This window comes from Scyliorhinus torazame, chromosome 11 (assembly GCF_047496885.1).
Source record: "Scyliorhinus torazame isolate Kashiwa2021f chromosome 11, sScyTor2.1, whole genome shotgun sequence".
In the NCBI taxonomy this organism is placed as follows: Eukaryota; Metazoa; Chordata; class Chondrichthyes; order Carcharhiniformes; family Scyliorhinidae; genus Scyliorhinus; species Scyliorhinus torazame.
The window spans coordinates 173,431,022-173,457,965 of record NC_092717.1 but is presented as its reverse complement, the minus strand read 5'-3'; the positions used below and the strand labels follow the sequence as shown (position 1 = coordinate 173,457,965).

Here is a 26,944-nt window from a genome sequence, read left to right as displayed (position 1 = left end):
TCCCTGCTGAAGGACAGGTCTGAGGTTCAAGTCAGGCGACCCTGACCTATACAAGAAATCCAGGTACGACCTCCGTGAACCATCCAGGATGCCAAGAGAGAATATCAGACCAAGCTAGAGTCGCAGACTACTGTTACAGACTCTCGGTGGTTGTGGCAAGGCCTAAACATCACAAAGGGCTAAAAGCGAAGCAGAGTAGTATCTCCAACAGCAGCGCACCCCACCCCGATGAACTCCATGCATTCTATGCTCGGTTCAAGCAGGAAACCAACAATCCGCTGTAGAGTTCCCCAGCAGCCCATAACACACCCATATCAACCATCACAGCTTCCAAAGTCAGATCGGCTTTCTTGGAAGGCGACGGGTCCGGACGAAATTCCTGGTCGTGCACTCAGAGCCTGCGCAGACAAGCTGGCAGATGTGTTCACGGACATCTTTAACTTGCCCGACTCCGCTCCGAGGTCCCCACCTGCTTCAAGAAGACCACCATCATACACCCGGTGCCAAAGAAGAACCAGGCAACGTGCCTCAATGACTACCATCCAGAGGCCCTGACATCAGTCGTAATGAAGTGCTTCGAGAGGTTGATCATGAAGCGCATCAACTCCATACTTCCAGACCGCCTTGATCCACTACAATTCGCAAACCGCCGCAACCGGTCCACAGCAGACGCCACCTCCCTGGTCCTACACTCACCCCAAGAGCATCTCGACAACAAGGACTCCTACATCAGACTCCTATTTATTGACTAGAGCTCCGCCTTCAACACCATAATACCCAGCCAAGCTCATATCAAAGCTCCAAAGCCTTGGACTTGGCTCCTCACCCTGCAGGCTCCTCGAGTTTCTGACCCCCAGACCACAAGCAGTAAGAATAAACAACAACACCTCCTCCACAATAGTCCTCAATACCAGTGCCCCGCAAGGCTACGTAATTAGCCCCCTACTATACTTGTACACACACGACTGCGTAGCAAAATCTGACTCCAACTCCATCTACAAATTTTATGACGATTCGACCATATTGGGTCGGATCTCGAATAACGACGATTCAGAATACAGGAGTGAGACAGAGAACCTAGTGGAGTGGAGTGGAGTGGAACAACGACAACAATCTATCCCTCAATGCCAGCAAAACTAAAGAGCTGGTCATTGACTTCAGGAAGCAAAGTACTCTACACACCCCTGTCAGCATCCTGAGGTGGAGATGGTTAACAGCTTCAAATTCTTGGGTGCACATCACCCAAAATCTGTCCTGGTCCACCCACGTCGAGGATACTTCAGACTGTCATGAACACAGCCCAGTCCATCAAACAAATCTGCCTCCCATCCATTGACTCCGTCTACACCTCCCGCTGCCTGGAGAAAGCGGGCAGCATAATTAAAGACCCCTCTCACCCGGCGTACTCACTCTTCCAACTTCTTCCATCGGGCAGGCGATACAAAAGTGAGAACACGCACGAACGGACTCAAAAACAGCTTCTTCACTATTGTTACCAAACTCCTAAAGGACCCTCTTGTGACTGACCGGATTAATACTACACCCCTGTATGCTTCACCCGATGCCAGTGTCTATGTAGTTAAATTGTGTACCTTGTGTTGCCCTTTTATGTATTTTATTTTATTTTCATGTACTTAATGATCTGTTTGAGCTGCTTGCAGAAAAATACTTTTCACTGTATCACTGTGACAATAAACAAATCCAATCCAATTGCTGTGTTAATGTAAGCCTACTTGTGACACTAATAAAGATTATTATTATTATTATAGCCTGCTCTCTGGTTGATGCCAAAACCTACTCGACCTTTGCCAACTCGACCTTTGCCAATCTGATTTGTCCAATCCATATGTAGATTAAAACGACCCATGATTATCACCATAACTTTCTCTCAATTATTTCTTCCTGTGTACCCCATGTTAGAGGCCTAAACCACTCCCACAAGTGACTTTTTACATTTATAGTTCCTAATTTCTACAGAAGCTGATTCTACATCTTAAATCTCCAGAATTAAGGACATGTCTCTATTGTACCAATGCCATCCTTAATTAACAGAGCTACCCCCTCTGCCTAAATGTCTTGCACTCTTGAATATTGCTCCCACTCTTTGTCATCCAGCCACCATGTCTTTATTTCTCTTATTCCTACCTTGCTCTCTTGGTTTGTCTTCTCTATTTACATCTTTCCAAATTTGATCATTTGCCTCCACTATGTAATTTAAAGCACTCTTTTCATAGATTCATAGAATTTACAATGCAGAAGTAGGCCACTCGGCCCATCAAGTCTGTACTGGCTCTTGGAAAGAGCACCCTACACAAGCCCACACCTCCAGTCTATCCCATAACCCAGTAACCCCACCCAACACTAAGGGCAATTTAGCATGGCCAATCCACCTAACCTGCACATCTTTGGACTGTGGGAGGAAACCGGAGCACCCGAAGGAAACCCACACACACACTGGGAGGATGTGCAGACTCCGCACAGATAGTGACCCAAGCCGTGAATTGAACCTGGGACCCTGGAGCTGTGAAGCAATTGTGCTAACCACTATGCTACCGTGCTGCCCAAATCTCTCTCTCTCACCTTAGTTAGATGACCTGCTAGAACACTGGTCCCAGCACGGTTCAGGTGAAGACTATCCCAATGGTACAGCTCCCACTTTTCACAGAACTGGTGCCAATGTTCCATAAATTGAAACAAATGTCTCCCACACCAATCTTTGAGCTATGCATTTAACCTTTCCAATCTGTGCCCATTTATCATGGCTCATGAAATTATTACATTTGTGGTTCTGCTTAATTTAGTTCCGAGCTGTTCATAATCCCTTAGCAGAACCCATGTTGTTGGTACCTATGTGGACTATTTGCTTGTGCACTTCTAAAATGAAAGTAGAGTTTCTCTGGTACCTGGTGGTAGCTCAATTTCAACAAGACACCATTAAGCACTGGATTTTGATTAAGTAAATAGAAATCTTGAAGATGTGCCTCAACCAGGATCTAAGCATTGCCTTCAGGGTGGCAGTTTCTAGGTCGGTGGTTGCTGGCATTGTTCTCTTAAGTTATAAATTCTTCACCTAAAATGGAGATATGACCTGATAGAGGTCTACAAGATTAAGAGGGCATGGATAGAGTGGATGGGCAGGCACTCTTTCCCAGGGCAGAGGGGTCAGTCACCAGTGGGCATAGGTTTCGGGTCTGTGGGGCAAAGTTTAGAGGAGATGTGCTAAGGCAGGTTTTTTTTACACAGAGGGTGGTGAGTGCCTGGAATGCGTTGCCAGGGGAGGTTGTGGAAGCAGATACATTAACGGCGTTCAAAAGGCATCTTATCAAACACATGAATCGGATGGATATAGAGGGATACGGCACAAGGAAGTGCTGAGGGCTTTGGCAAATGTTGGTATTATGACCGGTACAGGCTTGGAGGACCGAAGGGCCTGTTCCTGTGCTAAGATTGTTCTTTGTTAAAGTGATTTTTAGTTCTTTGGAATAAATGGTAAATCATACCGGGCGGGATTCTGTTTCAGAGACTGTGTTGACACCGGGACTGAATCGGTGGACTTCCACAACAAAATCAGTTCAGGTCCTGGACCAATTCATCAACCGTTAATGGGCTAACACAGGCTCCATGCGGAACAGGAGCAATTCCAAAGAAAAAGTGTCCAATTTGCTGGGGTGGGGCTTGACACTCGAGAGGCTGACAAGCTGCAGCCATATATTAGCACTCCACTTCCCACACATATATCCCAGGCAACAAGATAGCAGCATGGAGAGCGATACCCCGGTCTGCGGATGTGGAGCTTGAGACCCTGTTGGACATTGTGGAGGAGAGGCCGGCTACCCTGGGAAGGAGATTGGCAGCCGCTGCCATACACCAGGCCTTGGTGCAGGTGGCAGAGGTCGTGAGCCCCACCGTCAACACCACGCTGCTTTCTTCCATCTCCAGTAGGCCATCCAATCTTCTCTGCTACGTCTGTGAGTGTTCATGAGGGAGAGTCCTGGGTGGTTGATCTTTCTACCCCTCTTCATGTCTTTCCGAAAGGTTCTCTGGCCCTCAGCCAATGAGGTCACAGGACAAGGGTTGCAACACCCAATGGATTTGCTGAGTGCAACTCTGCAGCACACCATGTTTTCCAGCATAGGTGGGAGTTTAGCAAACATGCTGTCCTCATAGGGAATTTCCATCTATTGACCGATAATCACTTGTTTTACTGTTACTTGTCCAATTCTCCTTTTCCTTTGACCCTAAACACCACGAGAATTTATTTTTCACTGGATTACTGTCAATTCTCTAACACCTATATTGCACTACAGGACAATCTTTCACCCGCCCCCCCCCCCCCCCCAACCCAGAGCAGGAAAGGGGAAATAGTGATTAAAAAATCACTTGCAGCTGAAGCAGTCAGTAGTGATCCTGATGGGAGACTTACACGGCTCTGTTAATGAATTTCAACGATGTTAGGAAAGTACTAAATAAAAATAGAAAATAAAATGCTGTGAAGTTTCAATTGCTCTGTTGATCAGAATTTTACACATTGTTATCCAAACAGGAGGCATGATGAGGTAGTTATTTTATTGAAGCATTGCCGAGGCCTGGACAAATAATCCAGAGAACAGGAGTTCATGGCAGTTTGCAAATTTGAATTGCTTTTTTAAAAACTGTGAATGTTTATATATAAAAGTGGCAATTATGCTATTGGATTGTTGTAAAAACACAAAGTTGCAAATCCTCTTCAGAGAAGGAGACCTGTTATTTTTATCCAGTTTGACTTTTCTACCAATGTTGTTCATTTTAACTGCCCTCTGAAACAAGGCATTCAATTTTATCTAACTGTTACGAAGAATACCACCGTTTCAGAATAATTAAAGATGGGTAATAAATGTCAGGCTGATCAGTGATGCTTTCATCCTGAAAACAAATTTAAAGTAATGGTAGCCAAGATTTTTCACCCATTGATTTAATAAAAAGGCAAATAATATGCTCACTTTCATCATCAATGCAGACATAGAAAACAAGTTTGCGTGTACTACATGTACAATCAAATTTTGTACAGCTAATTGACAGTTGACAGTACCTTTGCTATACAAGATGCACATCAGCTTTAGCATGTAAACAATTGCACATTGTGTAACATAATTAGTGTTCATAATGCACAATCAGATGAACTTTCACTTAAATGTGTACATAGTAATAGGTCCTCTTAAATCTTGAGTGAAAACTAATTAAATGTTTACATATAAAATTTTGGCATACATAAAATGAAAATAGTGTTTGGCAGTGTCAAATGTGTAAAACAACGTTGAAATTTCTTGTAAGGCTGGACAGGTGTACGTCAATGAGGATTATAAAATAATTGTGCCATACACAGAAATAACTATTCAATTATCAAAATATTGTGCAGAATTATCATTCTCAGTCATCATCCTCTTCCTCCTCCTCCTCGTCCTCATCTTCCTCCTCCTCCTCATCATCATCCTCATCCTCTTGAATTTTTTTTTTGCATAATGGAGTTTGGTGCTGTACCAAAAATTAACAATCAGACCGGGGAACAAAACAATTCCACATAATTAAGGTTAACAAAATGATTAGAGGTTACAGAGTTTCTTCGTCAAGAGAAATTCAGGTATTATTGACTCCATGGTACCAATCTTGTACAGTGATCAAAACAAAACTGAATACCATATTTGAAAAAAGAAATTATTTTAGAACATTAAATAAATCTGCTAGATTTCAGAACTCTGGGTGGTGGTGGGAATACTACATAATATCAACTTTATGTAACGTATTGTTTATGTAACGAAGTTAGAGTTCTCTGGATGTAATTTACAATCACAGATCTGCGAAATTAGCAAAGCCTACACAATTCAGTAAACGTCTAAGAAAATGTCCTTATGCGTACAAAGTCAAAATGTAATTTTCAAAAAACAATTCCAATTAAGGGGCAATTTAGCATGGCCAATCCACCTCCCCTGCACATCTTTGGGTTGTGAGGTTGAGACCCACGTAGACACGGGGAGAATGTGAAAACTCCCCACAGACCGTGACCTGGGGCCGGGATCGAACCCGGGTCTTCGCCGCCGTGAAGCAGCAGTGCTAACAACTGCACCACTGTGCCGCCATTCAAAATATGTAATTAAATAAACATATCTCCAATAGGCATGAAATATTTATTCAGTGCAGTAATCATCAAGCAACTGCCCGAGATATGCATCACTGATTAGTGAGCCTTGCCACTGAAGGTTTGGAAGTTGTATTACGAAAGCATTATTTCCAAAACCAAAACTTATTATATCCCTACATGTGAAATTCTAGTTGGACTATTCCCAGGTAGCAATGATGGGGATTCTTTTTTGAAATTTTTATTCGAGCTTTTCATATTTAATTGCAAACTTTACATGGCCAGACATGGCCCAAACACGTATTTACAATAGTTTACATACACTGTTGGTCGGGGAATAATTTGCCAGCAACCCGTCTCTTGCGGTCATCTTCGCTTCTGCCTATCCCACATTCTTCTTTGGGTGCATTCACCCCCCCCCCCCTGTTCTGTCCACCCCCCATTTTAATGGTGGCTACGAACAAGTCTTGAAACAAGTTGGTGAACGGATTCCACGTCCTGTGAAAACTTTCTTCCGAGCCATGGATGGTGAACTTTATCTTCTCAGCCTGAGAAATTCTGTCATGTCAGACAATTAACCTGCAGCCTTTGTGGTACTGTCGATGGCCAGCTGAGCAGCAGACTCTGACAGGCAATCAGGGAGGCAAAGGCTAGGGCGTCAGCCCCCCGCCCCCAACCCCATGAAGAGCTCGGACTGCTCTGATAACCCAAACACTGCCCTAGTGAGCACGGCTCCACCCTCACTCCCACAATCCTGGACATTGCCTCAAGGAAGGATGTCCAGTGCCCGACAAATCTGGGGCAAGATCAGAACATGTGGGTGTGGTTGCCAGGCCTCCCTTGCACCATTCACATTTGTCCTCCACCTCTGGGAAGAACCCGCTCACTCGTGTTCTGGTTAGGTGCGCCCTAAGCACCACCTTTAGGTAGCACAGTGGTTATCACTGCTGCCTCATAGCGCTAGGCACACCTGGGTTCGATTCCAACCTTGGGTGACTGTGTGGAATTTGCACATTTCCCCCCCCCCCCATGTCTGTGTGGGTTTGCTCCATGAGTTCCAATTTCCTCCCACAGTCCAAAGATGTTCATGTTAGCTGGATTGGCCATTTTAAATTGCCCAAAGATTAAGTGGGGTTACGGGGATAAGGCAGGGGCGTGGACCTAGGTAGGTGCTCTTTCAGAAGGCCGTGCAGACTTTATGGGCTGAATGGTTCCTTCTGCACTGTAGGGATTCTATGATTCTGTGAAGACGTCTCTACTATTATACTTCACCACACTTGCAGTAAATGCCAATACTTTGCCTTCCTAATTACTTGCTGTACCTGCACACTAACTGTTTATGATTCATGTACAAGGAATGTACAAGGACACTCGCTGTACACAGCATTCTGCAATCTTTCCATTTAAATAATAGTGTTTTACTATTCTTCCTGTCAAAGTGGACAACCTCACATTTTCCTGCATTATGCTCCATCTGCCAGATCTTTGCCCATTCGTTTAACCAACTACATCCCTTTTTAAAAAAATATTTTTATTGGCCTTTTCCAATTTTGACAATATAACCGTTTAGCATATAAAGCACATAATATTTACAAAGTATGATGTTTCTTATGTACAATTTTACATGCACCCCTTCTGTCGGCCCTCACCTCTCCCAGCTCCCCTTCCACGGTTGGCACCAACTTTCGTCCTGGGTGTCGTATTGCTGTGCTTTGTTCTTTTTTAAAAATGCAGTTTCTTTTGTCATCCTTGTGGGTTTACTCCAACTACATCCCATTGCAGATTCTTTGTATCCTCTTAACAACTTGCTTTCTTACTCATCTTTGTACCATGAGAAAATTTGACTACAATACAGTTTGTCCCTTCAAGTAATTAATCTCGGTCATAAATAGTTGAAGCCCCAGCACTACCCTTGCAACACTTCACTAGTAGCAGTTTGACAACCTGAAAATGGCCCAGTATCCCGACTCTGCTTCCTGTTAGTTAGCCAATCCTCTATCCATGTTAATTACCACCTCAACACAACAAGCTGTTATCTTGTCCATCAAGCTTTTATGTGGTACCTTATCGAATGTTTTTCAGAAATCCATATGTATGACATCTACTGGTTCTCCGTTATCCACCCTGCTGGTTTCATCCTCAAAGAATAAGTTTGTCAAACCATGATAACTGGAGAATGAAGGCGTCAATCTCGCTACCTCTCACATGTAAAACCAGAGATCTACCATTTGAGCTAATTCGCCAGACTTATCTCTCTTACCTTAGAAGAACCTGATGTACGTAGAGCTGAGTCTATTCCATTCATGGTGTTTACAGAATTTGCAGACACTATGCTTAGGCGAGGCTGACTGTCTTGTAAATGAAGCGTGTTCCTGAAAATCTACAAAAAACATGAACCAGTGCATTAGTAACCTTTTGAATATGCATATTCGTGACCTTGATGGTGCATTGTTCGTTATTTTCCACATGTTAAGAAAAATTAGCTTGTGATTCTGAACACAATGTCAGTACATGGATTCATGCTTCAAAAATAATTTGTATCAAATTTGTAATCACATGTTTCAAATTAGGTACTATGAATGATGGTATTAGGCAGAAAGGTCATCACTGGAACTCCTGCATAAATTGAAGATATTCACCATAAGAACATAGAAACTAGGAACAGGAGTAGGCCATCTGGCCCCTCGAGCCTGCTCCGCCATTCTATGAGATCATGGCTGATCGTTTGTGGACTCAACTCCACTTTCCGGCCCGAACACCATATCCCTTAATCCCTTTATTCTTCAAAAAACTATCTTTATCTTAAAAACATTTAATGAAGGAGCCTCTACTGCTTCACTGGGCAAGGAATTCCATAGATTCACAACCCTTTGAGTGAAGAAGTTCCTACTAAACTCAGTCCTAAATCTACTCCCCCTTATTTTGAGGCTATGCCCCCTAGCTCTGCTTTCACCAGCCAGTGGAAACAACCTGCTCGCATCTATCCATCTATTCCCTTCATAATTGTATATGTTTCTATAAGATCCCCCTCATCCGTCTAAATTCCAACGAGTACAGTCCCAGTCTACTCAACCTCTCCTCGTAATCCAACCCCTTCAGCTCTGGAATTAACCTAATGAATCTCCTCTGCACACCCTCCAGTGCCAGTACGTCCTTCCTCAAGTAAGGAGACCAAAACGGAACACAATACTCCAGGTGTGGCCTCACTAACATCTTATACAATTGCAGCATAACCTCCCTAGTTTTAAACTCCATCCCTCTAGCAATGAAGGACAAAATTCCATTCGCCTTCTTAATCACCTGTTGCACCTGTAAACCAACTTTTTGCGACTCATGTACTAACAAACCCAGGTACTCTGCACTGCAGCATGTTTTAATATTTTATCATTTAAATAATAATCCCTTTTGCTGTTATTCCTACCAAAATGGATAACCTCACATTTGTCAACATTGTATTCCATCTGCCAGACCCTAGCCCATTCACTTAGCCTATCCAAATCGCTCTGCAGACTTCCAGTATCCTCTGCACTTTTTGCTTTACCACTCATCTTAATGTCGTCTGCAAACTTGGACATATTGCCCTTGGTCCCCAACTCCAAATCATCTATGTAAATTGTGAACAATTGTGGGCCCAACACTGATCCCTGAGGGAGTAGCTACTGGTTACTGAATTCTCTCAGGATTCTCTCCAGTTTTCTCAGCAGAGCCGACACTTTGAAAAAACATGGTAAGATTCTGCCCAATATTTGTTATCCAAGAAAATTACAATTGATGCAAACATTTAAAGTCCTTTTCAAATATTCTTAAAAGCAATTATAGATTCCCTAAATATTTTAAATAAATGGCAAATTATCCTTACTGTAGTTCTGGGTCAAAAGTCATCATGTTCTGTTAATTTATTTATTAAATATATAGGTTATTTTTAAGAGTACTAATATTCCCAGTGGTCTGAAAAAAAAGTGTTATTCGTGGAAAAAAAATCATTTCACTTCTGTTTTTAATATTCATTATTTTTACATTCGTACTGGTAATTTTCTTGGATAACAAATATTGGGCAGAATCTTACTATGTTTTTTCAAAGTGTCAGCTCTGCTGAGAAAACTGGAGAGAATCCCACCATCGGGAAAACTCACCGTATACTCAGCCACTTTTAACAATTTTTTTTCTACATGTGATTCACGCCGCGCTCGTGGCGGCTTGCCTTTGATACGTTCGCCAGGGGAAAATTTAAATCTCTGTGGCCGCTCCTTTGAAACCCCCCACCCCCCATCATTTATCCAAGTCCAATCGGGAGGGATGGCTGCCAGAAAGACTACACCATATTTTAGAGGAATCCCTCAGCAAATTTTTCAATGGGGTCGAGCAGAGGCAGTAAACCCTCTACCCACGATCGGGCAGGGTCAATCCAGAAAAGAGACTAACACTGCCTGGAAGGCTGCTGCTGCGATTGTCAGTGGCTCCTCACTTCTACAGAGGACAGGGCTACAATGTCGGAAGAAAATAAATGACTTTCTTTGTGCGGTGAGGGTAAGTCCGCCTCATATCTCCCTCAGCACCCCTCAACGCTGCCTTCACACCTCCATGGTGATCTCACTTCCACTCACCTCGCAGGTCACAGCACTCGGCATCTACAGCCACTCTCCTATCCTCTCCACATAATCCCTCATTAGATCCAGTGCCCCTCAAATGGCAGCTCCCATTTACCTCCCACACATGCACTTCATCCCCATCTGACATGACCTACATTCTTCCCATCTGTCTCATTGTAGAACAAACTCGAGCACAGGCGTGAGCGATCACAGCCTGCTGGAGAGATGCCAGAGCTCAAGATCCTAATCCCATTCGAAGAACCAGTCCTTGAACTAGGGGGGTGTCCAACGCATCTGGCACCACTCTCCCTGTGAGTGAAACACCTCCAGTCCAGTGCACCGAGGAAAGCAGCACTGCAACACCCATACTGCCGGAAAGCAGGCCAGGGCCCTCCAGGTCCCAGCCTCATAGGGGACGCTCACCAAGGTCATCTCAGGCAACAGGGCGTGGAAGTCAGCAGGCCACCTCAACCTCAGCTGTGGATCCTGGGGATACACCTAGATGTAGCAGGAGGGTGAGGAAGAGTAAGAAACAATAGGCACCTAGTGGGCACTGGTAAACCTCGACACTAAGAGAAAAGTCACCATTATAATAACTGCATTTAAAATCAGTCATAAAGAGCCTTCATGTTGTCATGTCACAGCGCCATGCTCCGTAAACCCCTGCGCAAACTTGGCGCTTCCTCCATGTGCAAGGTGAGAATGACAGCGCAATGTCTCTCCCACCTCCCACACCGATGACGCAGTAGTGTGCTCCTGGCACAGGCGCACCCCCCAACACACCAATGCTCAGGCCTCTCATGTGTGCCAGCAATTAGGGCAGCACGGTGGCGCAGTGGTTAGCACTGCTATCTCATGGCACCGAGGTCCCAGGTTCGATCCAGGCTCTGGGTCACTGTCCGTGTGGAGTTTGTACATTCTCCCCTTGTTTGCTTGGGTTTCGCCCCCACAACCCCAAGATGTGCAGGGTAGGTGGATTGGCCACGCTAAATTGCCCCTCAATTGGAAAAATTGAACTGGGTACTCTAAATTTATAAAAAAGCAAAAAAATGTGTGCCAGCATTCTCTTGTTATGAGGATGCCATTGGCTGAAAAAGTATGAGAGTCTGTCCAACTTGGCATAAAGTGGCAAAATAAACAGACCCCTGACTTCGCAGGAGGCAGTAGTAGCTGAGATGTATTATTCTCCCTTTGTGAGCCCTGACATCACGCTGTTCACTGACAGGTCGTCGTCAGTTCTCGGTCAGGCAGAAGTCAGACATTTCACGGAGGTCAGGCTGAGCTTCGTTCTGTCTTCACTGCAAGTCATCATCATTCTCCTGCAGCATCCGGTCAGTTGCTTCAGCGCTCTGCCCATGAATGGAGCGACCTGGCAGATGACCCCTTGCAGGCCCCATGTTGGGAAGATCATTACACCCCTATTCCTGGTCGTCACCAAACAGAGTCAATGAGGGCTCCATGCAGGCCCTGGCCATCATCTAAGGTCTTTCCTCCTCCTCCTCCGGGGGCTGCAGCCCTCAACATCCTCTTCATCTAAAGAGATTTGATGCTCCTCCATCTTCCCCTGGTCCAGGTGGTCTCCCTGCTGCAATGCCAGGTTAAGCGCAGCAGACCACTATGATGCAGGACACCCTCTGGGGTTTGGATTGGAGGGCTCCCACACCCTGCGCCTTGAGCCATCCAACCACATGTTCGACCAGTGCATGCGTTGATTCATGAGCCTTGTTGTAGCGGGTCTGTGGTGTTTGTGGCCTGTGCACTGGGGTCACCAGCCACCTCCTGAGTTGGTCTCCAAGTAGCCATTCCTCCAGCCGCTGCCCTCCCTGAAAAATGGGCAGGATTTGCGAGCGTCCCAAAGCATAACTATCATGGATGCTCCCCAGGAAATGGGCACAGACCTGCATGATCCACATCGCGTGGTCACACATGAGCTGTACAGTGAGGAAGTGGTATCCCTTGCGGTTCACAAATAGCACCCCATGCCACCCCCTATGGGGAACGCAGAGGCATGTGGGTGCAGTAGATGACACCCTGTACCTGGGGTATGCCTGCTATGTGGGTGAAGCCCATGGCCCTTGCATCCTGGTTCACCTGGTTTGGTCTAAGTTTTTAAAAACCTTTCTAATTAAGGGGCAATTTAGGGTGGCCAATCCACCTGCTCTGCACATCTTTGGGTTGTGGGGGTGAGGCCCATGCAGACAGAGGGAGAATGTGTAAACTCCACACAGACAGTGACCTGGCATAAAGAATATTCAGGCGGGGGTGGGAGAACCATATTTAAATTAGGTTCCTGGGATTCCGTGGTCGGATTCTCGTTATGCCACCGGCAAGCGGCCTTGAAACAAATAATCGGAAAACGTGCTCGCGTTTCCTGATTTTTGCCATATTTTTCCACATGCATTGTCTTTCTTGCTGCGGCTAATGCAGGCTCAAAATTCCACCCAATGGTCCATGTGACCTGGCAAACCTCGACATGAATAATGAATGTAACAGAGCAACCGGTGATCTTTAGAAGATAATTCAGGTATAAACTAGGTAACATTCCACAGGAGTGAAAGGTAGCGGAGCCAAAAAGAGAACTGAAAAGGAGGGTTTATAGTGCATGTTTAATTCTTCAAGTAAGAACTAGGACAAATACAAGAGCTTTCTAGGGCAGGTGAAGAGGAAAATAAGACTTGCAAGGAGAAAAATGAGGATAGAAAGTGTACATATAAAAACAATACAAAACCTTCAGCCAGCATAAAATAATAATCGGAAAATAAGAGGTAGAGTGGCCCCATTAGGGACAAAGAAAGTGAGGCTTAGAGGTTCAGGACAATGCTATAATACTTAATACGAAGTCTTACAACACCAGGTTAAAGTCCAACAGGTTTGTTTCGATGTCACCAGCTTTCGGAGCGCTGCTCCTTCCTCAGGTGAATGAAGAGGTCTGTTCCAGAAACACATATATAGACAAATTCAAAGATGCCAAACAATGCTTGGAATGCGAGCATTAGCAGGTGATTAAATCTTTACAGATCCAGAGATGGGGTAACCCCAGGTTAAAGAGGTGTGAATTGTACCAAGCCAGGACAGTTGGTAGGATTTCGCAGGCCAGATGGTGGGGGATGAATGTAATGCGACATGAATCCCAGGTCCCGGTTGAGGCCGCACTCGTGTGCGGAACTTGGCTATAAGTTTCTGCTCGGCGATTCTGCGTTGTCGCGGGTCCTGAAGGCCGCTTCAGGACCCGCGACAACGCAGAATCGCCGAGCAGAAACTTATAGCCAAGTTCCGCACACATGAGTGCGGCCTCAACTGGGACCTGGGATTCATGTCGCATTACATTCATCCCCCACCATCTGGCCTGCGAAATCCTACCAACTGTCCTGGCTTGGTACAATTCACACCTCTTTAACCTGGGGTTACCCCATCTCTGGATCTGTAAAGATTTATTCACCTGCTAATGCTCGCATTCCAAGCATTGTTTGGCATCTTTGAATTTGTCTATATATGTGTTTCTGGAACAGACCTCTTCATTCACCTGAGGAAGGAGCAGCGCTCCGAAAGCTAGTGACATCGAAACAAACCTGTTGGACTTTAACCTGGTGTTGTAAGACTTCGTACTGTGCTCACCCCAGTCCAACGCCGGCATCTCCACATCATAATACTTAATGAGTACGTTGTATTGATATTGACTGAGGAGGAAGAATCTGACTACTTCATCAGAATAATAGATGTCTGGGCTCTCAGCCAAGAATACATAAATGAGGCCAAACATTCATTACTCTGGTGAAACACCAGAATCTCAGTGAAAACATTGCTTGATTGACTGCTCTGGCCTTCTCTGATATCTGCTGTCAACGTCACAATATTTATTTACACTACGTTAAGAGGTTTCAAGTGCATGCAGTATCTGTAATTGATACTTTAAATGATCCATTGGATGATTGACTTTTGTTGGGCTGCAGTGAAAGGATTAAAACAGTGGAAAGCAATGAATTAATTTTTTTTTTAAAAAAAGCTTTTTTTTTAAAATACACATCCTATTGTCATTATAGGATTCACTGGTGTACAGGGGTTACTGGGCATGAAGTGCCACAGCTTGGCATAGAGGTATTGAGGGGACATGGGGTTGGATGGGGGAGGGGGCGGTGTAGCCTGATATGAGGGAGCATGAAGTGACATGGATGGGTCTGGGGAGTGTCTGGAAGGTGAGAGGTGAGGGTTGGAGGACCTGTTTTTATTTTAACCAGGACGGAATCCCATAGCACCAAGGAGAAGCACAGTAGCACAAGTGGATAGCACTGTGCCCAGGTTCGATTCCCCGCTGGGTCACTGTCTGTGCGGAGTCTGCACATTCTCCCCGTATCTGCGTGGGTTTCCTTCGGGTACTCAGGTTTCCTCCCACAGTCCAAAAGACGTGCAGGTTAGGTGGATTGGCCATGATAAATTGGCCTCAGTGACCAAAAAGTTTAGGTGGGTTTATTGGGTTACGGGGATAGGGTGAAAGTGAGGGCTTAGGTGGGCGGTGCAGACTTGATGGGCCGAATGACCTCCTTCTGCACTGTATGTTCTAAGAGAACCTTTTAAACAGTCCGCGTCTGCACCTAGCAGCCAGTGGCTGCTTCAAACTTCTTTCCTGGGTTGGCTGGCCCATAACTGTCCCTTGAAGATGAAGACTCTGCTTTTGTGTGTACATTCTCCTGAGGTGGGCGGGCTGAGCCAGGAATTTACTGGACTCCCATTTCTTACACTGGTGATGAAAATCCACAGATGTAGAGGTTAATTTAGTGACCAGAATTCCTATCGATGAAGTATAATATGGGAAGTGTGGTAAGAAGAATAGAAAAGCAAAATATTAATTAAATGGAGCGAGACTGCAAATTCTACAGTACAGACAGATCTGGATGTCCTTGTAAATTAAAATCACAAAATCTTAGCATACAGATACAGTAAATAATTAGGAAGGAAAATGGAATGTTGGCCATTATTGTAATATGGAGTATAAAGTAGGGAAGTCTTGCTACAACCTGCAGTTTTATGTGTGGTTTCACAAGTGTCCTGTACAGTTGTAGCAAGACTTCCCTACTTGGGCCAATACTTACTGGAGTTTAGAAGATGAGAGATGATCTTATTGAAATATATAAGATTCTGAGGAGTTTGAGAGGGTAAATGCTGATAAGATGTTTCCCCTTTTGTGGGAATCTAGAACTAAGCGGACATTGTTCAGAAATAAGGCAACTTATTCTATTCGACCTCCAATTTAAGGCCGAGATGAGGAGGAATTTCTTCTCTCAGAGGGTTGTTAATCTTTGGACTTTCTTCCCCAGAGAGAAGTGGATGAGGGTTGTTGAATATATTCAAGGCAGAGTTGGACAGATTTTTGATCTATGTGGAAATCAGGAAAATGGAGTTTAGGCCACAATTATATTAGCCAAGATTTTATTGAACAGCAGAGCTGGCTCAAGGGGACGTAAGGCCTAAGTCTATTTCATGTGATCTTATGAATTAATGATTTTAAAAGTAAATTGGATGGACATTTGAAAGAAATGAACCTGTAGAGCTACAGAAATCCAACAGGGGAGTGGAATTGACTGGATTGTTCCTCAGAGGGGGCAGCATGGACTCAATATCCTTCTATGCCAGAAATAACACTATTACTAATAATTCTAAATGACAATTTTTGATAAAGAAATATTTGAATTATTTTCTGATGTACAAAATACTAAATATTGCCTTCTCTAGTAAGACTTAACATCCTATTGTACAACTGTCGAAGCTCTATTGTGTATCTGAATTTACATCTTGTCCTATTCCCGTAAAATTTAAATCAGGAAATTGATATCTAGCCCTCCTCAGACAGAATGAAAGCAAGATAAAGCCAAAGGGACAAAGAAATGAACAAAGATACAAGAGGAAAAAAGGACTTAAAATCTGCTACACAACTGTTTTTGATGCTTGTCAAAGCATCAGAGTACACATTCACCCAATCAAAAATAGACATCCTTTTCTTGTAATCAGAAATAGCTCAATGTGATGGATGTAGAAATATATAATATATATGTATATCATATATATACTATATTTTCTTTCAATCCATTCGGACCTAATACGTTTCTACTCTTACATTTAGACTAAAGAGTCAAAATCTCAATACAGCCAGGGGCAGGGGCTGTTTAGCACAGAGCTAAATCGCTGGCTTTGAAAGCAGACCAAGGCAGGCCAGCAGCACGGTTCAATTCCCGTACCAGCCTCCCCGAACAGGCGCCGGAATGTGGCGACATGGGGCTTTTCACAGTAACTTCATTTGAAGCCTACTTGTGACAATAAGCGATTTTTATTTCATTAAATCAGCTGAGAATGACCAGTGCAAAAACTTAAAGGTTTCTTAAAAACCTAGCAATTCAAAATTGGTTTGTAGAATTGAAATTTGATCATTCTAACTATGGATCTTGCCCAATGCTAGAATAGGTCAATAATAGAAAATGCTCATCGCTAACTACATAGGTAGACTGTAAATTTAGCTGGAAACAACGCAATCAATACCAAGAACTCCCAGGATACCTAGTATGCAAACATAAGTTATTGCTCAAAACTGATCACGTTAAGTGACTATTTAATTAGCAGATATATTGTTTTAGAATATGCCCTTGTAATATAATGCATGCCTTTTTTAATATTACTGTTCAAAGGCATGCTAACTGAACCGAGTTAGTCCCTCATCAATAGCCCTTACATTTTTATATAATTCTTTAGCCATGTAATTATGTGACTAATTCATATTTGCAAAGTTTATCTTAATACATAATGACATTATCCATTAGACTTCTGTCATAAAAATGCCAAACAATGATTGTTAACAGGAAAGTTAAGACAATTAATTCTGAAGTCATATTGGTCTCAAAAATGTTTCTTTCTCCACAGATGCTGCCAGGCATGCCGAATTTTCCCAGCATTTACTGTTTTTATTTCAGATTTCCAGCATCTGAAGTATTTGCTCATCTCATCAAGCAGGATTAACTTTGCTTGAGTTACTGACAAAAAAAAAATCAAAAGCTGGACCTGTTGGCTAAATGATATAATCAGATCATTTCTTTTCCTAATATGAAATCATAATAATAAGGGCATGAGCAGGCCCTGCAGCCTGTTCCGCCATTCAATAAGATCCTTGATGATCAAAAATTTGTTGAACTCAGGCTTAAATTTATTCAATGACACGTCTGCCATTGCTCTCTGGAATAGAATTCCAAAGATTAATGACCCTTTTAATTATGTACAAATATTGTAACATTTCAGCACCAGCACCAAAGTGGATGATCAGTGAGCAGAAGAATTTTTTAATTTTTTTAAAAAACGAACATTTTTTCTTAAATTACTTCAATAACTAAAATAAGTTAACAAATAAAAGAGAGGTGAAAGATGCAAGCTAGTCTATTATATATTAAAAACACTGAATAGGTCACAAAATTCCACCTGAAAATTAATAAAAACTCATGTCAGACTTGGTCTATGGGGAAAGCCATTTTAAAAGAGTCAACACTTCTCCGAGCTTACAGTGGTTTTATACAACACAGCCAATATTATATTAGTCACATAATGTCAGGATAATTTGAATTACTGCTCCTGTATAATTGAACTTGGCATAGCCCTGTTTCTATAGTTTCTGAATAAGAAGCCAAAAGAGGCTGTACAACAAAGCAGTAATATCTTTAAAATCATGAGATGGATATTGTCTTCACTGTAGCCATAAAAACGTCAAAAGCACAGCTTACCTCCATATCTGCCTCTTGATCAATATTCTGTACATGCTGATATGCTTTGCTATAAACTTCTAATGCTTTTGCATGGAATGCCATTTCAATTGTGATGAAGTTTCCAAAAATCTTCTATTTAAGTAAATAAAAAATAACTTGAGGAATGAATTCACCAATGGAAAGAACAGTGTGCATCAAAATATTTTTGCCAGGTGCTAAAATATCCCTTTTCTAAAATTAAATGTAATCTAAATCAAGTTATCCCATAAAATGTACAATGGCATTATACATAAGATACACAAGATATTAATTCATAGAGAGCATTTAAAATGGTGGCATACATCTCAAAAGTGCTCAACATATATATGGCTGACCACAAGGCTCAATTTAAATTAAACAAAGTTCATGCATGGTGAGCTTTAGTTCCCAATTATAGTTTTGTACTATGTGCATGGTCCTGAACAACATACAAGTCTTTTGTTTTCTGACAGCTGTGGATTGCATAATTTATTCATATATAGTGAAACCTAAATTATCTTCAATCCCACAAAAATTATTGCATGAAGATACAGTGGAAGAATTCACTCAGTAGGCTTCATGCAGATAACATCAATTCTCTCTGGACTGCTTCCTACGCCATCAGTGTACAAGTATTCAATATTGATGGGGAAACTCGCAGATAGTGACACATAGTGCTGCCTTACCCCAGGGAACCATCGCAAGTCTGAGTAGAGCCAGTGAACAATCTTCCCTAATAATCGGGTAGCACAGTTGCTTCATAGCTCCAGGGTCCCAGGTTCAATTCCCGGCCTTCGTCACTGTCTGTGCGTAGTCTGCACGTTCTCCCCATGTCTGCGCGGGTTTCCTCCGGTTTCTTCCCACAGTCCAAAGATGTGCAGATTAGGTGGATTGGCTATGTTAAATTGCCATTTGTGTCCAAAAGGTTATATGGGGTTACTGGGGTATGGGGATAGGGTGGAGGTGTAGGCTTAGATAGGGTGATCTTTCCCTGGGCCTGTGTAGACTCGATGGGCCGAATGGCCTTCTTCTGCACTGTAAATTCGATGTTCTAATTTGAGTTTGAAATTGTCCAACTACATTTTCCTCTTTCAGATCAAGTAAAATCAGTCTCACTTGAACAATTTTTCCACAACACGTCAGAATTCAAAAAGGAATCAGCAATTCAGCAAACAGTAGCTTTAACACGAACAATTATGCAGCCAAAAATGCTCCTCAGCATTCTGAAGAACAATGTAAAAATGAATTTGTACTGGTAATGAAAATTGTCATTGTCCCCGCAGACTATAGGCTGCTCTCGCCTTTTGTGTTGACTGGTGGTGATTTAACCTGAGGGTTAACGATACACCTAACGATAGTGACATTTAAGGGGCATCTTGACAAATACATGAATAGGATGGGAATAGAAGGATACGGACCCAGGAAGGGTAGAAGATTTTAGTTTAGACGGGCAGCATGGTCGGCACAGGCTTGGAGGGCCGAAGGGCCTGTTCCTGTGCTGTACTTTTCTTTGTTCTTTGTCACCACACCTCAGGCCAAGGTTGAGAAAGCGGGGACTTCATGTACAGGTATTGCTCCACATCATGAACCAACTGTCCACTAACTGAGCTAACCGACCACCGACATTCATTGATATTACCTAAATGAACCACTGAATGTCTTCCAATATAAAGGAGAAACTAAATGACATAAGGTATCATGTTTTAAAATGTTTACTGATATAAAAATACTGTTGACTAAATAAGATTTTCTTTTTATTGCTGAAAAAATTCATGTCACAGCATCTGTGGCGAGACAAACAGAATTAATGCTTTCAGTTACATAAGACTCTTCCTCTGAACTGCTTTAAGATTTATTTATTTATCTGAACCCCATCTCTAGGAAGAGTTGACTTTTCTGACAGCCAGGTTTGCAGCTGCAATTGCCCAGGCCACATTATACTATTTTTCCTCAAGATTCTCTTCATTCTCATTCAAAGATAATGAGTGGTCTGCAGCACCTTCCTCCTGAGGCACCATTATTTTCTGCAGCATCATACCACCATCACTCTGGAGATCCTTGTTTTCTGTTTATTCATTCATTGGATGTGGGTGTCACTGGGTAGCTCAGCATTTTATTGCCCATCCCTAATTACCATTAAGAAGATAGTGACGAGCTCCCGTCTTGAACCCCTGCAGTCCATATGGTGAAGCAACTCCCACAGTGAGCTTGGGAGTGAGTTACAGGATTTGAACCAAGCATCAGTTAAGGAACAGTGAGAGAGTTCTAAATCAGGATGGAGAGTGGTTTGAAGGGAACTTCCAGGTGATGGTGTTCCCATGCATCTGCTGTCCTTGTCCATCTGGATGAGAATGGTCATGGATTAGAAAGGTGCTATCTCAGGAACCTTGGTGAGCTCCTGCAGTACATGTTGTAGAAGGTATGCACTGCTGCTACTGTGTGTCGGTGGTGGCAGGAGTGAATGTTTGTGAATGGGTGGCAATCAAGCAGGTTGTTTTGTCCTGGATGGTGTTGAGCTGCACTCATCCAAGCAAGTGCATAGTATTCCATCACACATCTGACTTGTCTTATAGATGGTGGTAACGCTTTGGAGAGTCAGGAGGTGAGTTACTCTGCACAGAATTCCCAGTCTCTGATCTGCTCTTGTAACCACAATATTTATATGGCTGACCCAGTTCAATTTCTGGTAATGGCAACACCCAGGATATTGATAGTGGGAGATTCAGTGATGGTAACACCATTGAATGTCAAGGAGTGATGGTTATATTCTCTCTGATTGGAGATAGTCATTGCTTGATACGTGTGTGGCATGAATGTTACTTTCCACTTGTCAGCCCAGGCCTGGATATTGTCCAGATCTTGCTGCATTTGACCATGGACTGCTTCAGCATCTGAGGAGTTGTGAATAGTGCTGAACATTGTGCAAACATCAGCGAACATTTTCACTTCTTCTCAATGTATCAACAAGTACATGCTCTGGCAATTACATGGCGACCTTCAGGAATAGTCCTCGTCCATGTTTGATCTGATGCCATTAAACTTCATGGGGTCCAGAGTTGATGTTGAAGACTCCCAAGGCAACTCCCTCTTGACTGTGCAGGTTAGGTGGATTGGTCATGCTAAATTGCCATTATCACTGTACTGCCACCACTGCTGGTGGGACAGAACATATTCAGGGATGGTGATATCTGGGACATTGGAGTAATTTTGATAGTATTGGTCCCGGCAGGAAAACCAGGGAGAATTCCACCGGTGCTGATGGTGGGAAAACACGCTATATATTCAGCCTCTTTAAAAACATTTCTTTCCCCCGCGTGATTCACACTTGTTTGTGGTGGCTGGCTCCTGTTTCACTCGCTGTGGGAAACTTAATCTCTGTAATTGGTGGGGTACTCCTTTTAAACCCCTCCCCAGCACTTTCCATGTCCAGTCGGTGGAGTGGCTGCCAGGAACACGGCACCATGTTTCACGGAGGTAGGCCTCACAAAACTTCAAGATGGTGTCAAGCTGAGGTGTGATATCTTCTACTTACGATCAGTCAGACGTCCAGCAAGCAAGCTCATCAGCCCCGCCTGGTGGACAGTGGTCACAATAGTGAGTTCCAGCTCACCCCATAAGAGGATGGGGCTACAGTGCCTAAAGATAAATGACCGTCTTCATGCAGAAAAGCTAAGTCTGTCTCCTCGTGTCTCCCACTGCACCCCTTAACACACGCATTACATTACCATGGTGATCTCTCTTCCAGCCACCTACGGGGTCCCAACACTTGTGATGCCACCGCACATCCCCCAAAGCCCCCCATCTCCTGAAGGGGGTGACTGATGAGTGACTTCACCATAACGTCTTGCATTTGGGGCCACATCAGTGTTACCTCTGTTATGGAGACATGAGTATTAGCCTTGGAGTTCAATTCCTGGAAGCTCGGCTTGAAAGGTTAACAATTAGGCGCCAATCAGTGGCACACTCGTGCATTGCAATGCTGATAAAATTGGCACAATTGCTCGTTAAGGAAGGGTTAGGGAGCTGATTAGGCAACCGGCTTCATCTTGTCAAAGACAAGGCACATCTGATGCACGTGAAGACTGCAATTTTCAGTCAACTTCACCCTTAGATAGAGCCCTCATTCCCCCAGCTCACATGGGATGCAGATTAGAACCTTCCAACTTGGGACAGCCAGCAAACTATCCTTGACAGCCTGGTTCCATAATCAGTGGCCTTGAACTTCCACACAGCTCATGCCCTCAGGCTTCAAAGTGCAGCTGAGTGTGGGGGGTTGTTCTGATTGCACTCATCCTCCTCCCCGAGTCAGGGCATTCAGCTCTCACGAGGCTGGGAACCACCCCTTTTCAGAGTCCACGACTCGGCCCATGCAGCCTGGCATCTCACGAGACCTCGTCTAGGGACCTCAGATTCCCTGTGCTGATCCTGTGGATTCATCTGCTCCCACACTTTCCAGCTGCCACTCTAGTAAGGCAATCCCTCAGCGGTGATATCTGCACAAGCCCGCAAGGAGGACACGGGAAGCACTGCCTGCAAACCACCTGCCAGACCCTTTAAACCTAGAGATTCACAGCCACGAAAGGCTGCTAAGGTTGCGAGCAACCCCGCCTCCGCCCCCCCAGGTCTTCTCCAGTTCCCCCTCTGCAATTGGCAACTTGGAGGGTGATTGTGACCAGAGCGCCCACCTCCAATTTTCCCTTCTGAGAGGAGGTCACCAGGTTCTTGTTTTTATATAGCTGTTGTAAATCGCACCAGTGCCCAATGAATATTCAGTGCTGGAAAGGAGGGGGGGGGGGGGGGGGGAGCGAATCCTTGCGAGAGGGCTCGCTAATTCGATGTTAATGTATTTAAATGAGGTTCCCGACCTTCTGTGGCGGGATTCTCCTTAGCTCAGTGGCTAGGGGCCTGGAAAATCAGAAAACGATTTCCGAATCTCAACATATTTCCCCCCACTTTGCTGTTCTTGCTGACGGCAAATGCAGGTTGAAAATCGCCCCCATCATCTGTAAAGTATGGTTATGAGAATATGATTATGTCATGCTGTTGCTTGACTAGTCTGTGGAACAGCTTTCCAAAATTTGGTACTCGCCCCGATGTTAGTAAGGAGTACTTTGCAGGGTCAACTGGGCTCAGTTTTCCATTGATGTTTTCAGTGCCTGAGTCAATGTTGGATGATCTATCTGATGTTATTCCTTGTAGACATTCTAGTGGTTTGATACAACTGAGTGGTCATTTAAGAGGACGTTTAAGAGTCAGCCACATTGCTGCAGGTTTGGATTCACATGTAGGCCAGACCAGGTAAGGATGGCAGGTTTTGTTCCCTGAAGGACAGTAATGAACCAGATGGGTTTTTACAACAATCGACAATGGTTTCACGGTCATCGTTTCACTTTTAATTCCAGATTCGAATTGACTGAATTCAATTTGAACACTTTTGGCCATGTCAGTTTTATTGGTCTATGACTTCCCACTGTGCTCGTGCCTTGTGCATCTTGGCAACATCCACACAGTTTGGGAAGTCCATGCCGTTACAGCCAGAATACAAAGTTAAATTGACACTCAATTGAAATGTAACATTTTAATTTGTTCATGAGATGTGGGAGTCGCTGGATGGGCCAGCATTTATTGCCCTATCCATGAGGGCACTTAAGAGTCAACCACAACCCAAAAATGTGCAGAGTAGATGGATTGACCAGGCTAAATTGCCCCTTACTTGGAGAAATTAAAAAAAGAGTCAACCACACATTTCTGTGGGTTTGGAGTCACATGTAGGTCAGACCAAGTGAGGATGACAGATTTCCTTCCCTAAAGGACATTAGTGAACAAGTTGGGTCTTGACGACAATGGTTTTATGGTTATGATTAGGCTTTTAATTTCAGATTTTATTTTTTAGCAAATTCAAATTTCAGCATCTGCCATGGCGGGATTCAAACACGGACCCCACAGCGTTACCCTGGGTTTCTGGATTACTAGTCCAGTGACATTACCACTACGCCACTGCCACCCCAAATATATTTAACCATCAGACCCAACAGCATCAAGTTAGTTTCGTACTCACTTATGAATACACCCTTGTTAAATATTGAAGAGTTGTGGAAATATGTCAAGTTCCTCAAGTCACCACTTTTCGGGTCAGACCTGAACCCATCCCTCTTTGGCAGATAGAATTCCACCCAAGGTCCCAGGATTTCCCCTTTAGGGTATTGTCTAAATCCTTATAGCAAAAGAGGAAGAATTATTTTTATATGCTACATTTACCTTAATATCCTTAATTTTTTCTTCTTGAAAATCATCAATGGTTTCTTCCAGCTGTCGTGAAATTCGAGCAGTATCCATTGTGACCCTCTGTAATTCAGACTCGGCCTATTAGAGAGGAGCAATTCAAAAACTAAAATATGTTAGGAAATCAATAACTTACTTTGGATAATACATGCAATTTTGTTTCTTATAAATTTAGAGAACCCACTTAAATTTTTTTTCAATTAAGGGGCAATTTAACGTGGCCAATTTACCTATCCTGCACATCTTTGGGTTGTGGGGGTGAAACCCACACAAACACATGGAGAATGTGCAAATTCCACACGGACAGTGACCCAGGGCCGAGATTGAACCTGGGACCTTGGCGCCGTGAGGCAGCTGAACTAACCACTGTGCCACCGTGCTGCCCCAATACATACAATTGGAATAGATTCTAGAACACAACTTTCTGAAAAGGAGATGAATAATTCCCGATCAGCAGGCATATATTTTAAACTTGTATGTACTCATACAGCATTAAGATTCAAGTGCTGGTTATTTTGAAAGGGATCAGAAAATGTACTTAAAATAAATAAACTCTTGAGATAGTGCAGGAAACCAAGGCTGTTCAAATCATTCCATCAAAATGCCTAAATAACAATCTAATCCTCATACACTTATTTACATCATATAAAATTAATCTTAGATCATAGGCCACACAAAACAAGTTTTTCTATCGAGAGCTGCACGTCACTGAATTTGGGCTTTCGTATGATTGCTTTATTAAGTCTGTAAATAATGCAGCAGTCCCAATTCTTGAATAAACAGAATCTGGCCTACTCTACTGGATGCCTGATTTGCATTATTTAATCTGGCCTACACACAGTAAAAATTGCACTGGAAGATGAGCATAAATCTATTTTTATAATTGAGGAGGTTTAATGCTCAATTTACATTCTTTCCTGTTTAATTATCAAAATAATGAAATGAAAGTATAGAGGAATAAAATATTTTATTAAAAATGGTATCATCACTAGAAACCAGTAATCCAGAGACCAAAATCAGCCTCTGGGGTCCTGGGCTCAAATCCCATCATGGCAGATGATGAATTCTTAGAAATCTGGAATTAAAAATCCATGAAACCACTGACATAAAAACCCAGCTGGTTCACGAATGCCCTTTAGTGAAGGAAATCTGTCATGCTTACATGGTCTGGATCCACAGCAATGTAGTTGGATCTTAAATGCCTTCTGAAATGGCCGAACCAGACATTCGTTCAAGGGCAATTAGGGATGGGCAATAAATGGCCCAGCCAGCAATGCCCATATCCCATGAATGAATAAAATAAAAATGCCTGGCGCAGGAAATAAGATAAAAATGGATTTAATTCTCCATATCGGCATTCCTATTCAAATTAGCTTGAGACCACATAATGTTGAGATTAAATAAACGTTCAGGATATAATTTCCCTACATTATCATTGATATTCCACAGGAACTGCAGTTAATATTCATGCACAAACCTGTGTCTGTCTGACTGTCAAGGAAATAATTTTTCTCAAAATTCTTATTAATAGTATTTCAGAATATCAATGGCAGAATTCTCCTTGTTGGAGCAGAATTTCAGTGGAACTGAACTTCCAACCCCAATTCTCCCCATCCCCACCTCCAAAACCATTTTTCTGGGTCGAGATAATTTCACATGCATGTCTTTCTGTTGGGATTCCTGCTGCACTGCAGAGAGCACAAAATCCTGACAGGGCTGCAGCTAGGATGCCACTTTATGAAAAGATGTGACAAAGAAATTGAAAAGGGGAGTGAAAAAATAATTCCATCAAGACTCCCACAGAAGACCTTGACTTAGATCAAGACCTGCAGCAGGTAGAACGAGGCCCAATGTGAAGAGTGAAATTAGAGTTGGCAATGCATGTTCGCCTTGCCAGCGATGCCTACACCCCATGAAAGAAATTAAGATATAAGATTAGTACAAGGCTGGGTTTTAATTCTGGTGAACCCATGCTTCACCTACTCCAAGGCCAAAAATGCATCAACAACAACTTACTGTTATACAATGCCTTTAACTTAGCAAAACATCCCAAGGAACCTTACAGGAGTGTTATCACAAAAAAATGTTATAACGTTGCATAAGGATATATTAGCACAAATGATTAAAAACCTGGTCACAGATAGGTTTTATGGTCTATCTTAATAGAACGGTTACAGAACAGGAGGCCATTCAGCCCTGTGTTTGTG

The 26,944-nt window shown here is 43.2% G+C and overlaps 1 protein-coding gene across 2 annotated transcripts in view; it reads right to left on the bottom strand.

Moving 5' to 3' along the window:
* Positions 1–4,845: 4,845 nt before the first annotated feature.
* Positions 4,846–26,944, bottom strand: part of cibar1 (CBY1 interacting BAR domain containing 1) — a 45,361-nt gene continuing 23,262 nt past the window's right edge. The window contains exons 5-9 of one of the 2 annotated variants that reach the window (XM_072468019.1): positions 26,215–26,220; positions 24,714–24,818; positions 18,456–18,569; positions 8,373–8,492; positions 4,846–5,511 (exon numbers count right to left, since the gene is read on the bottom strand). In XM_072468019.1, the coding sequence (XP_072324120.1) occupies positions 5,407–5,511; positions 8,373–8,492; positions 18,456–18,569; positions 24,714–24,818; positions 26,215–26,220 (450 nt within the window). In that variant the 3' untranslated portion in view covers positions 4,846–5,406. The remainder of the gene's footprint in view (positions 5,512–8,372; positions 8,493–18,455; positions 18,570–24,713; positions 24,819–26,214; positions 26,221–26,944) is intronic. The other variant, XM_072468018.1, reaches the window with a different exon arrangement.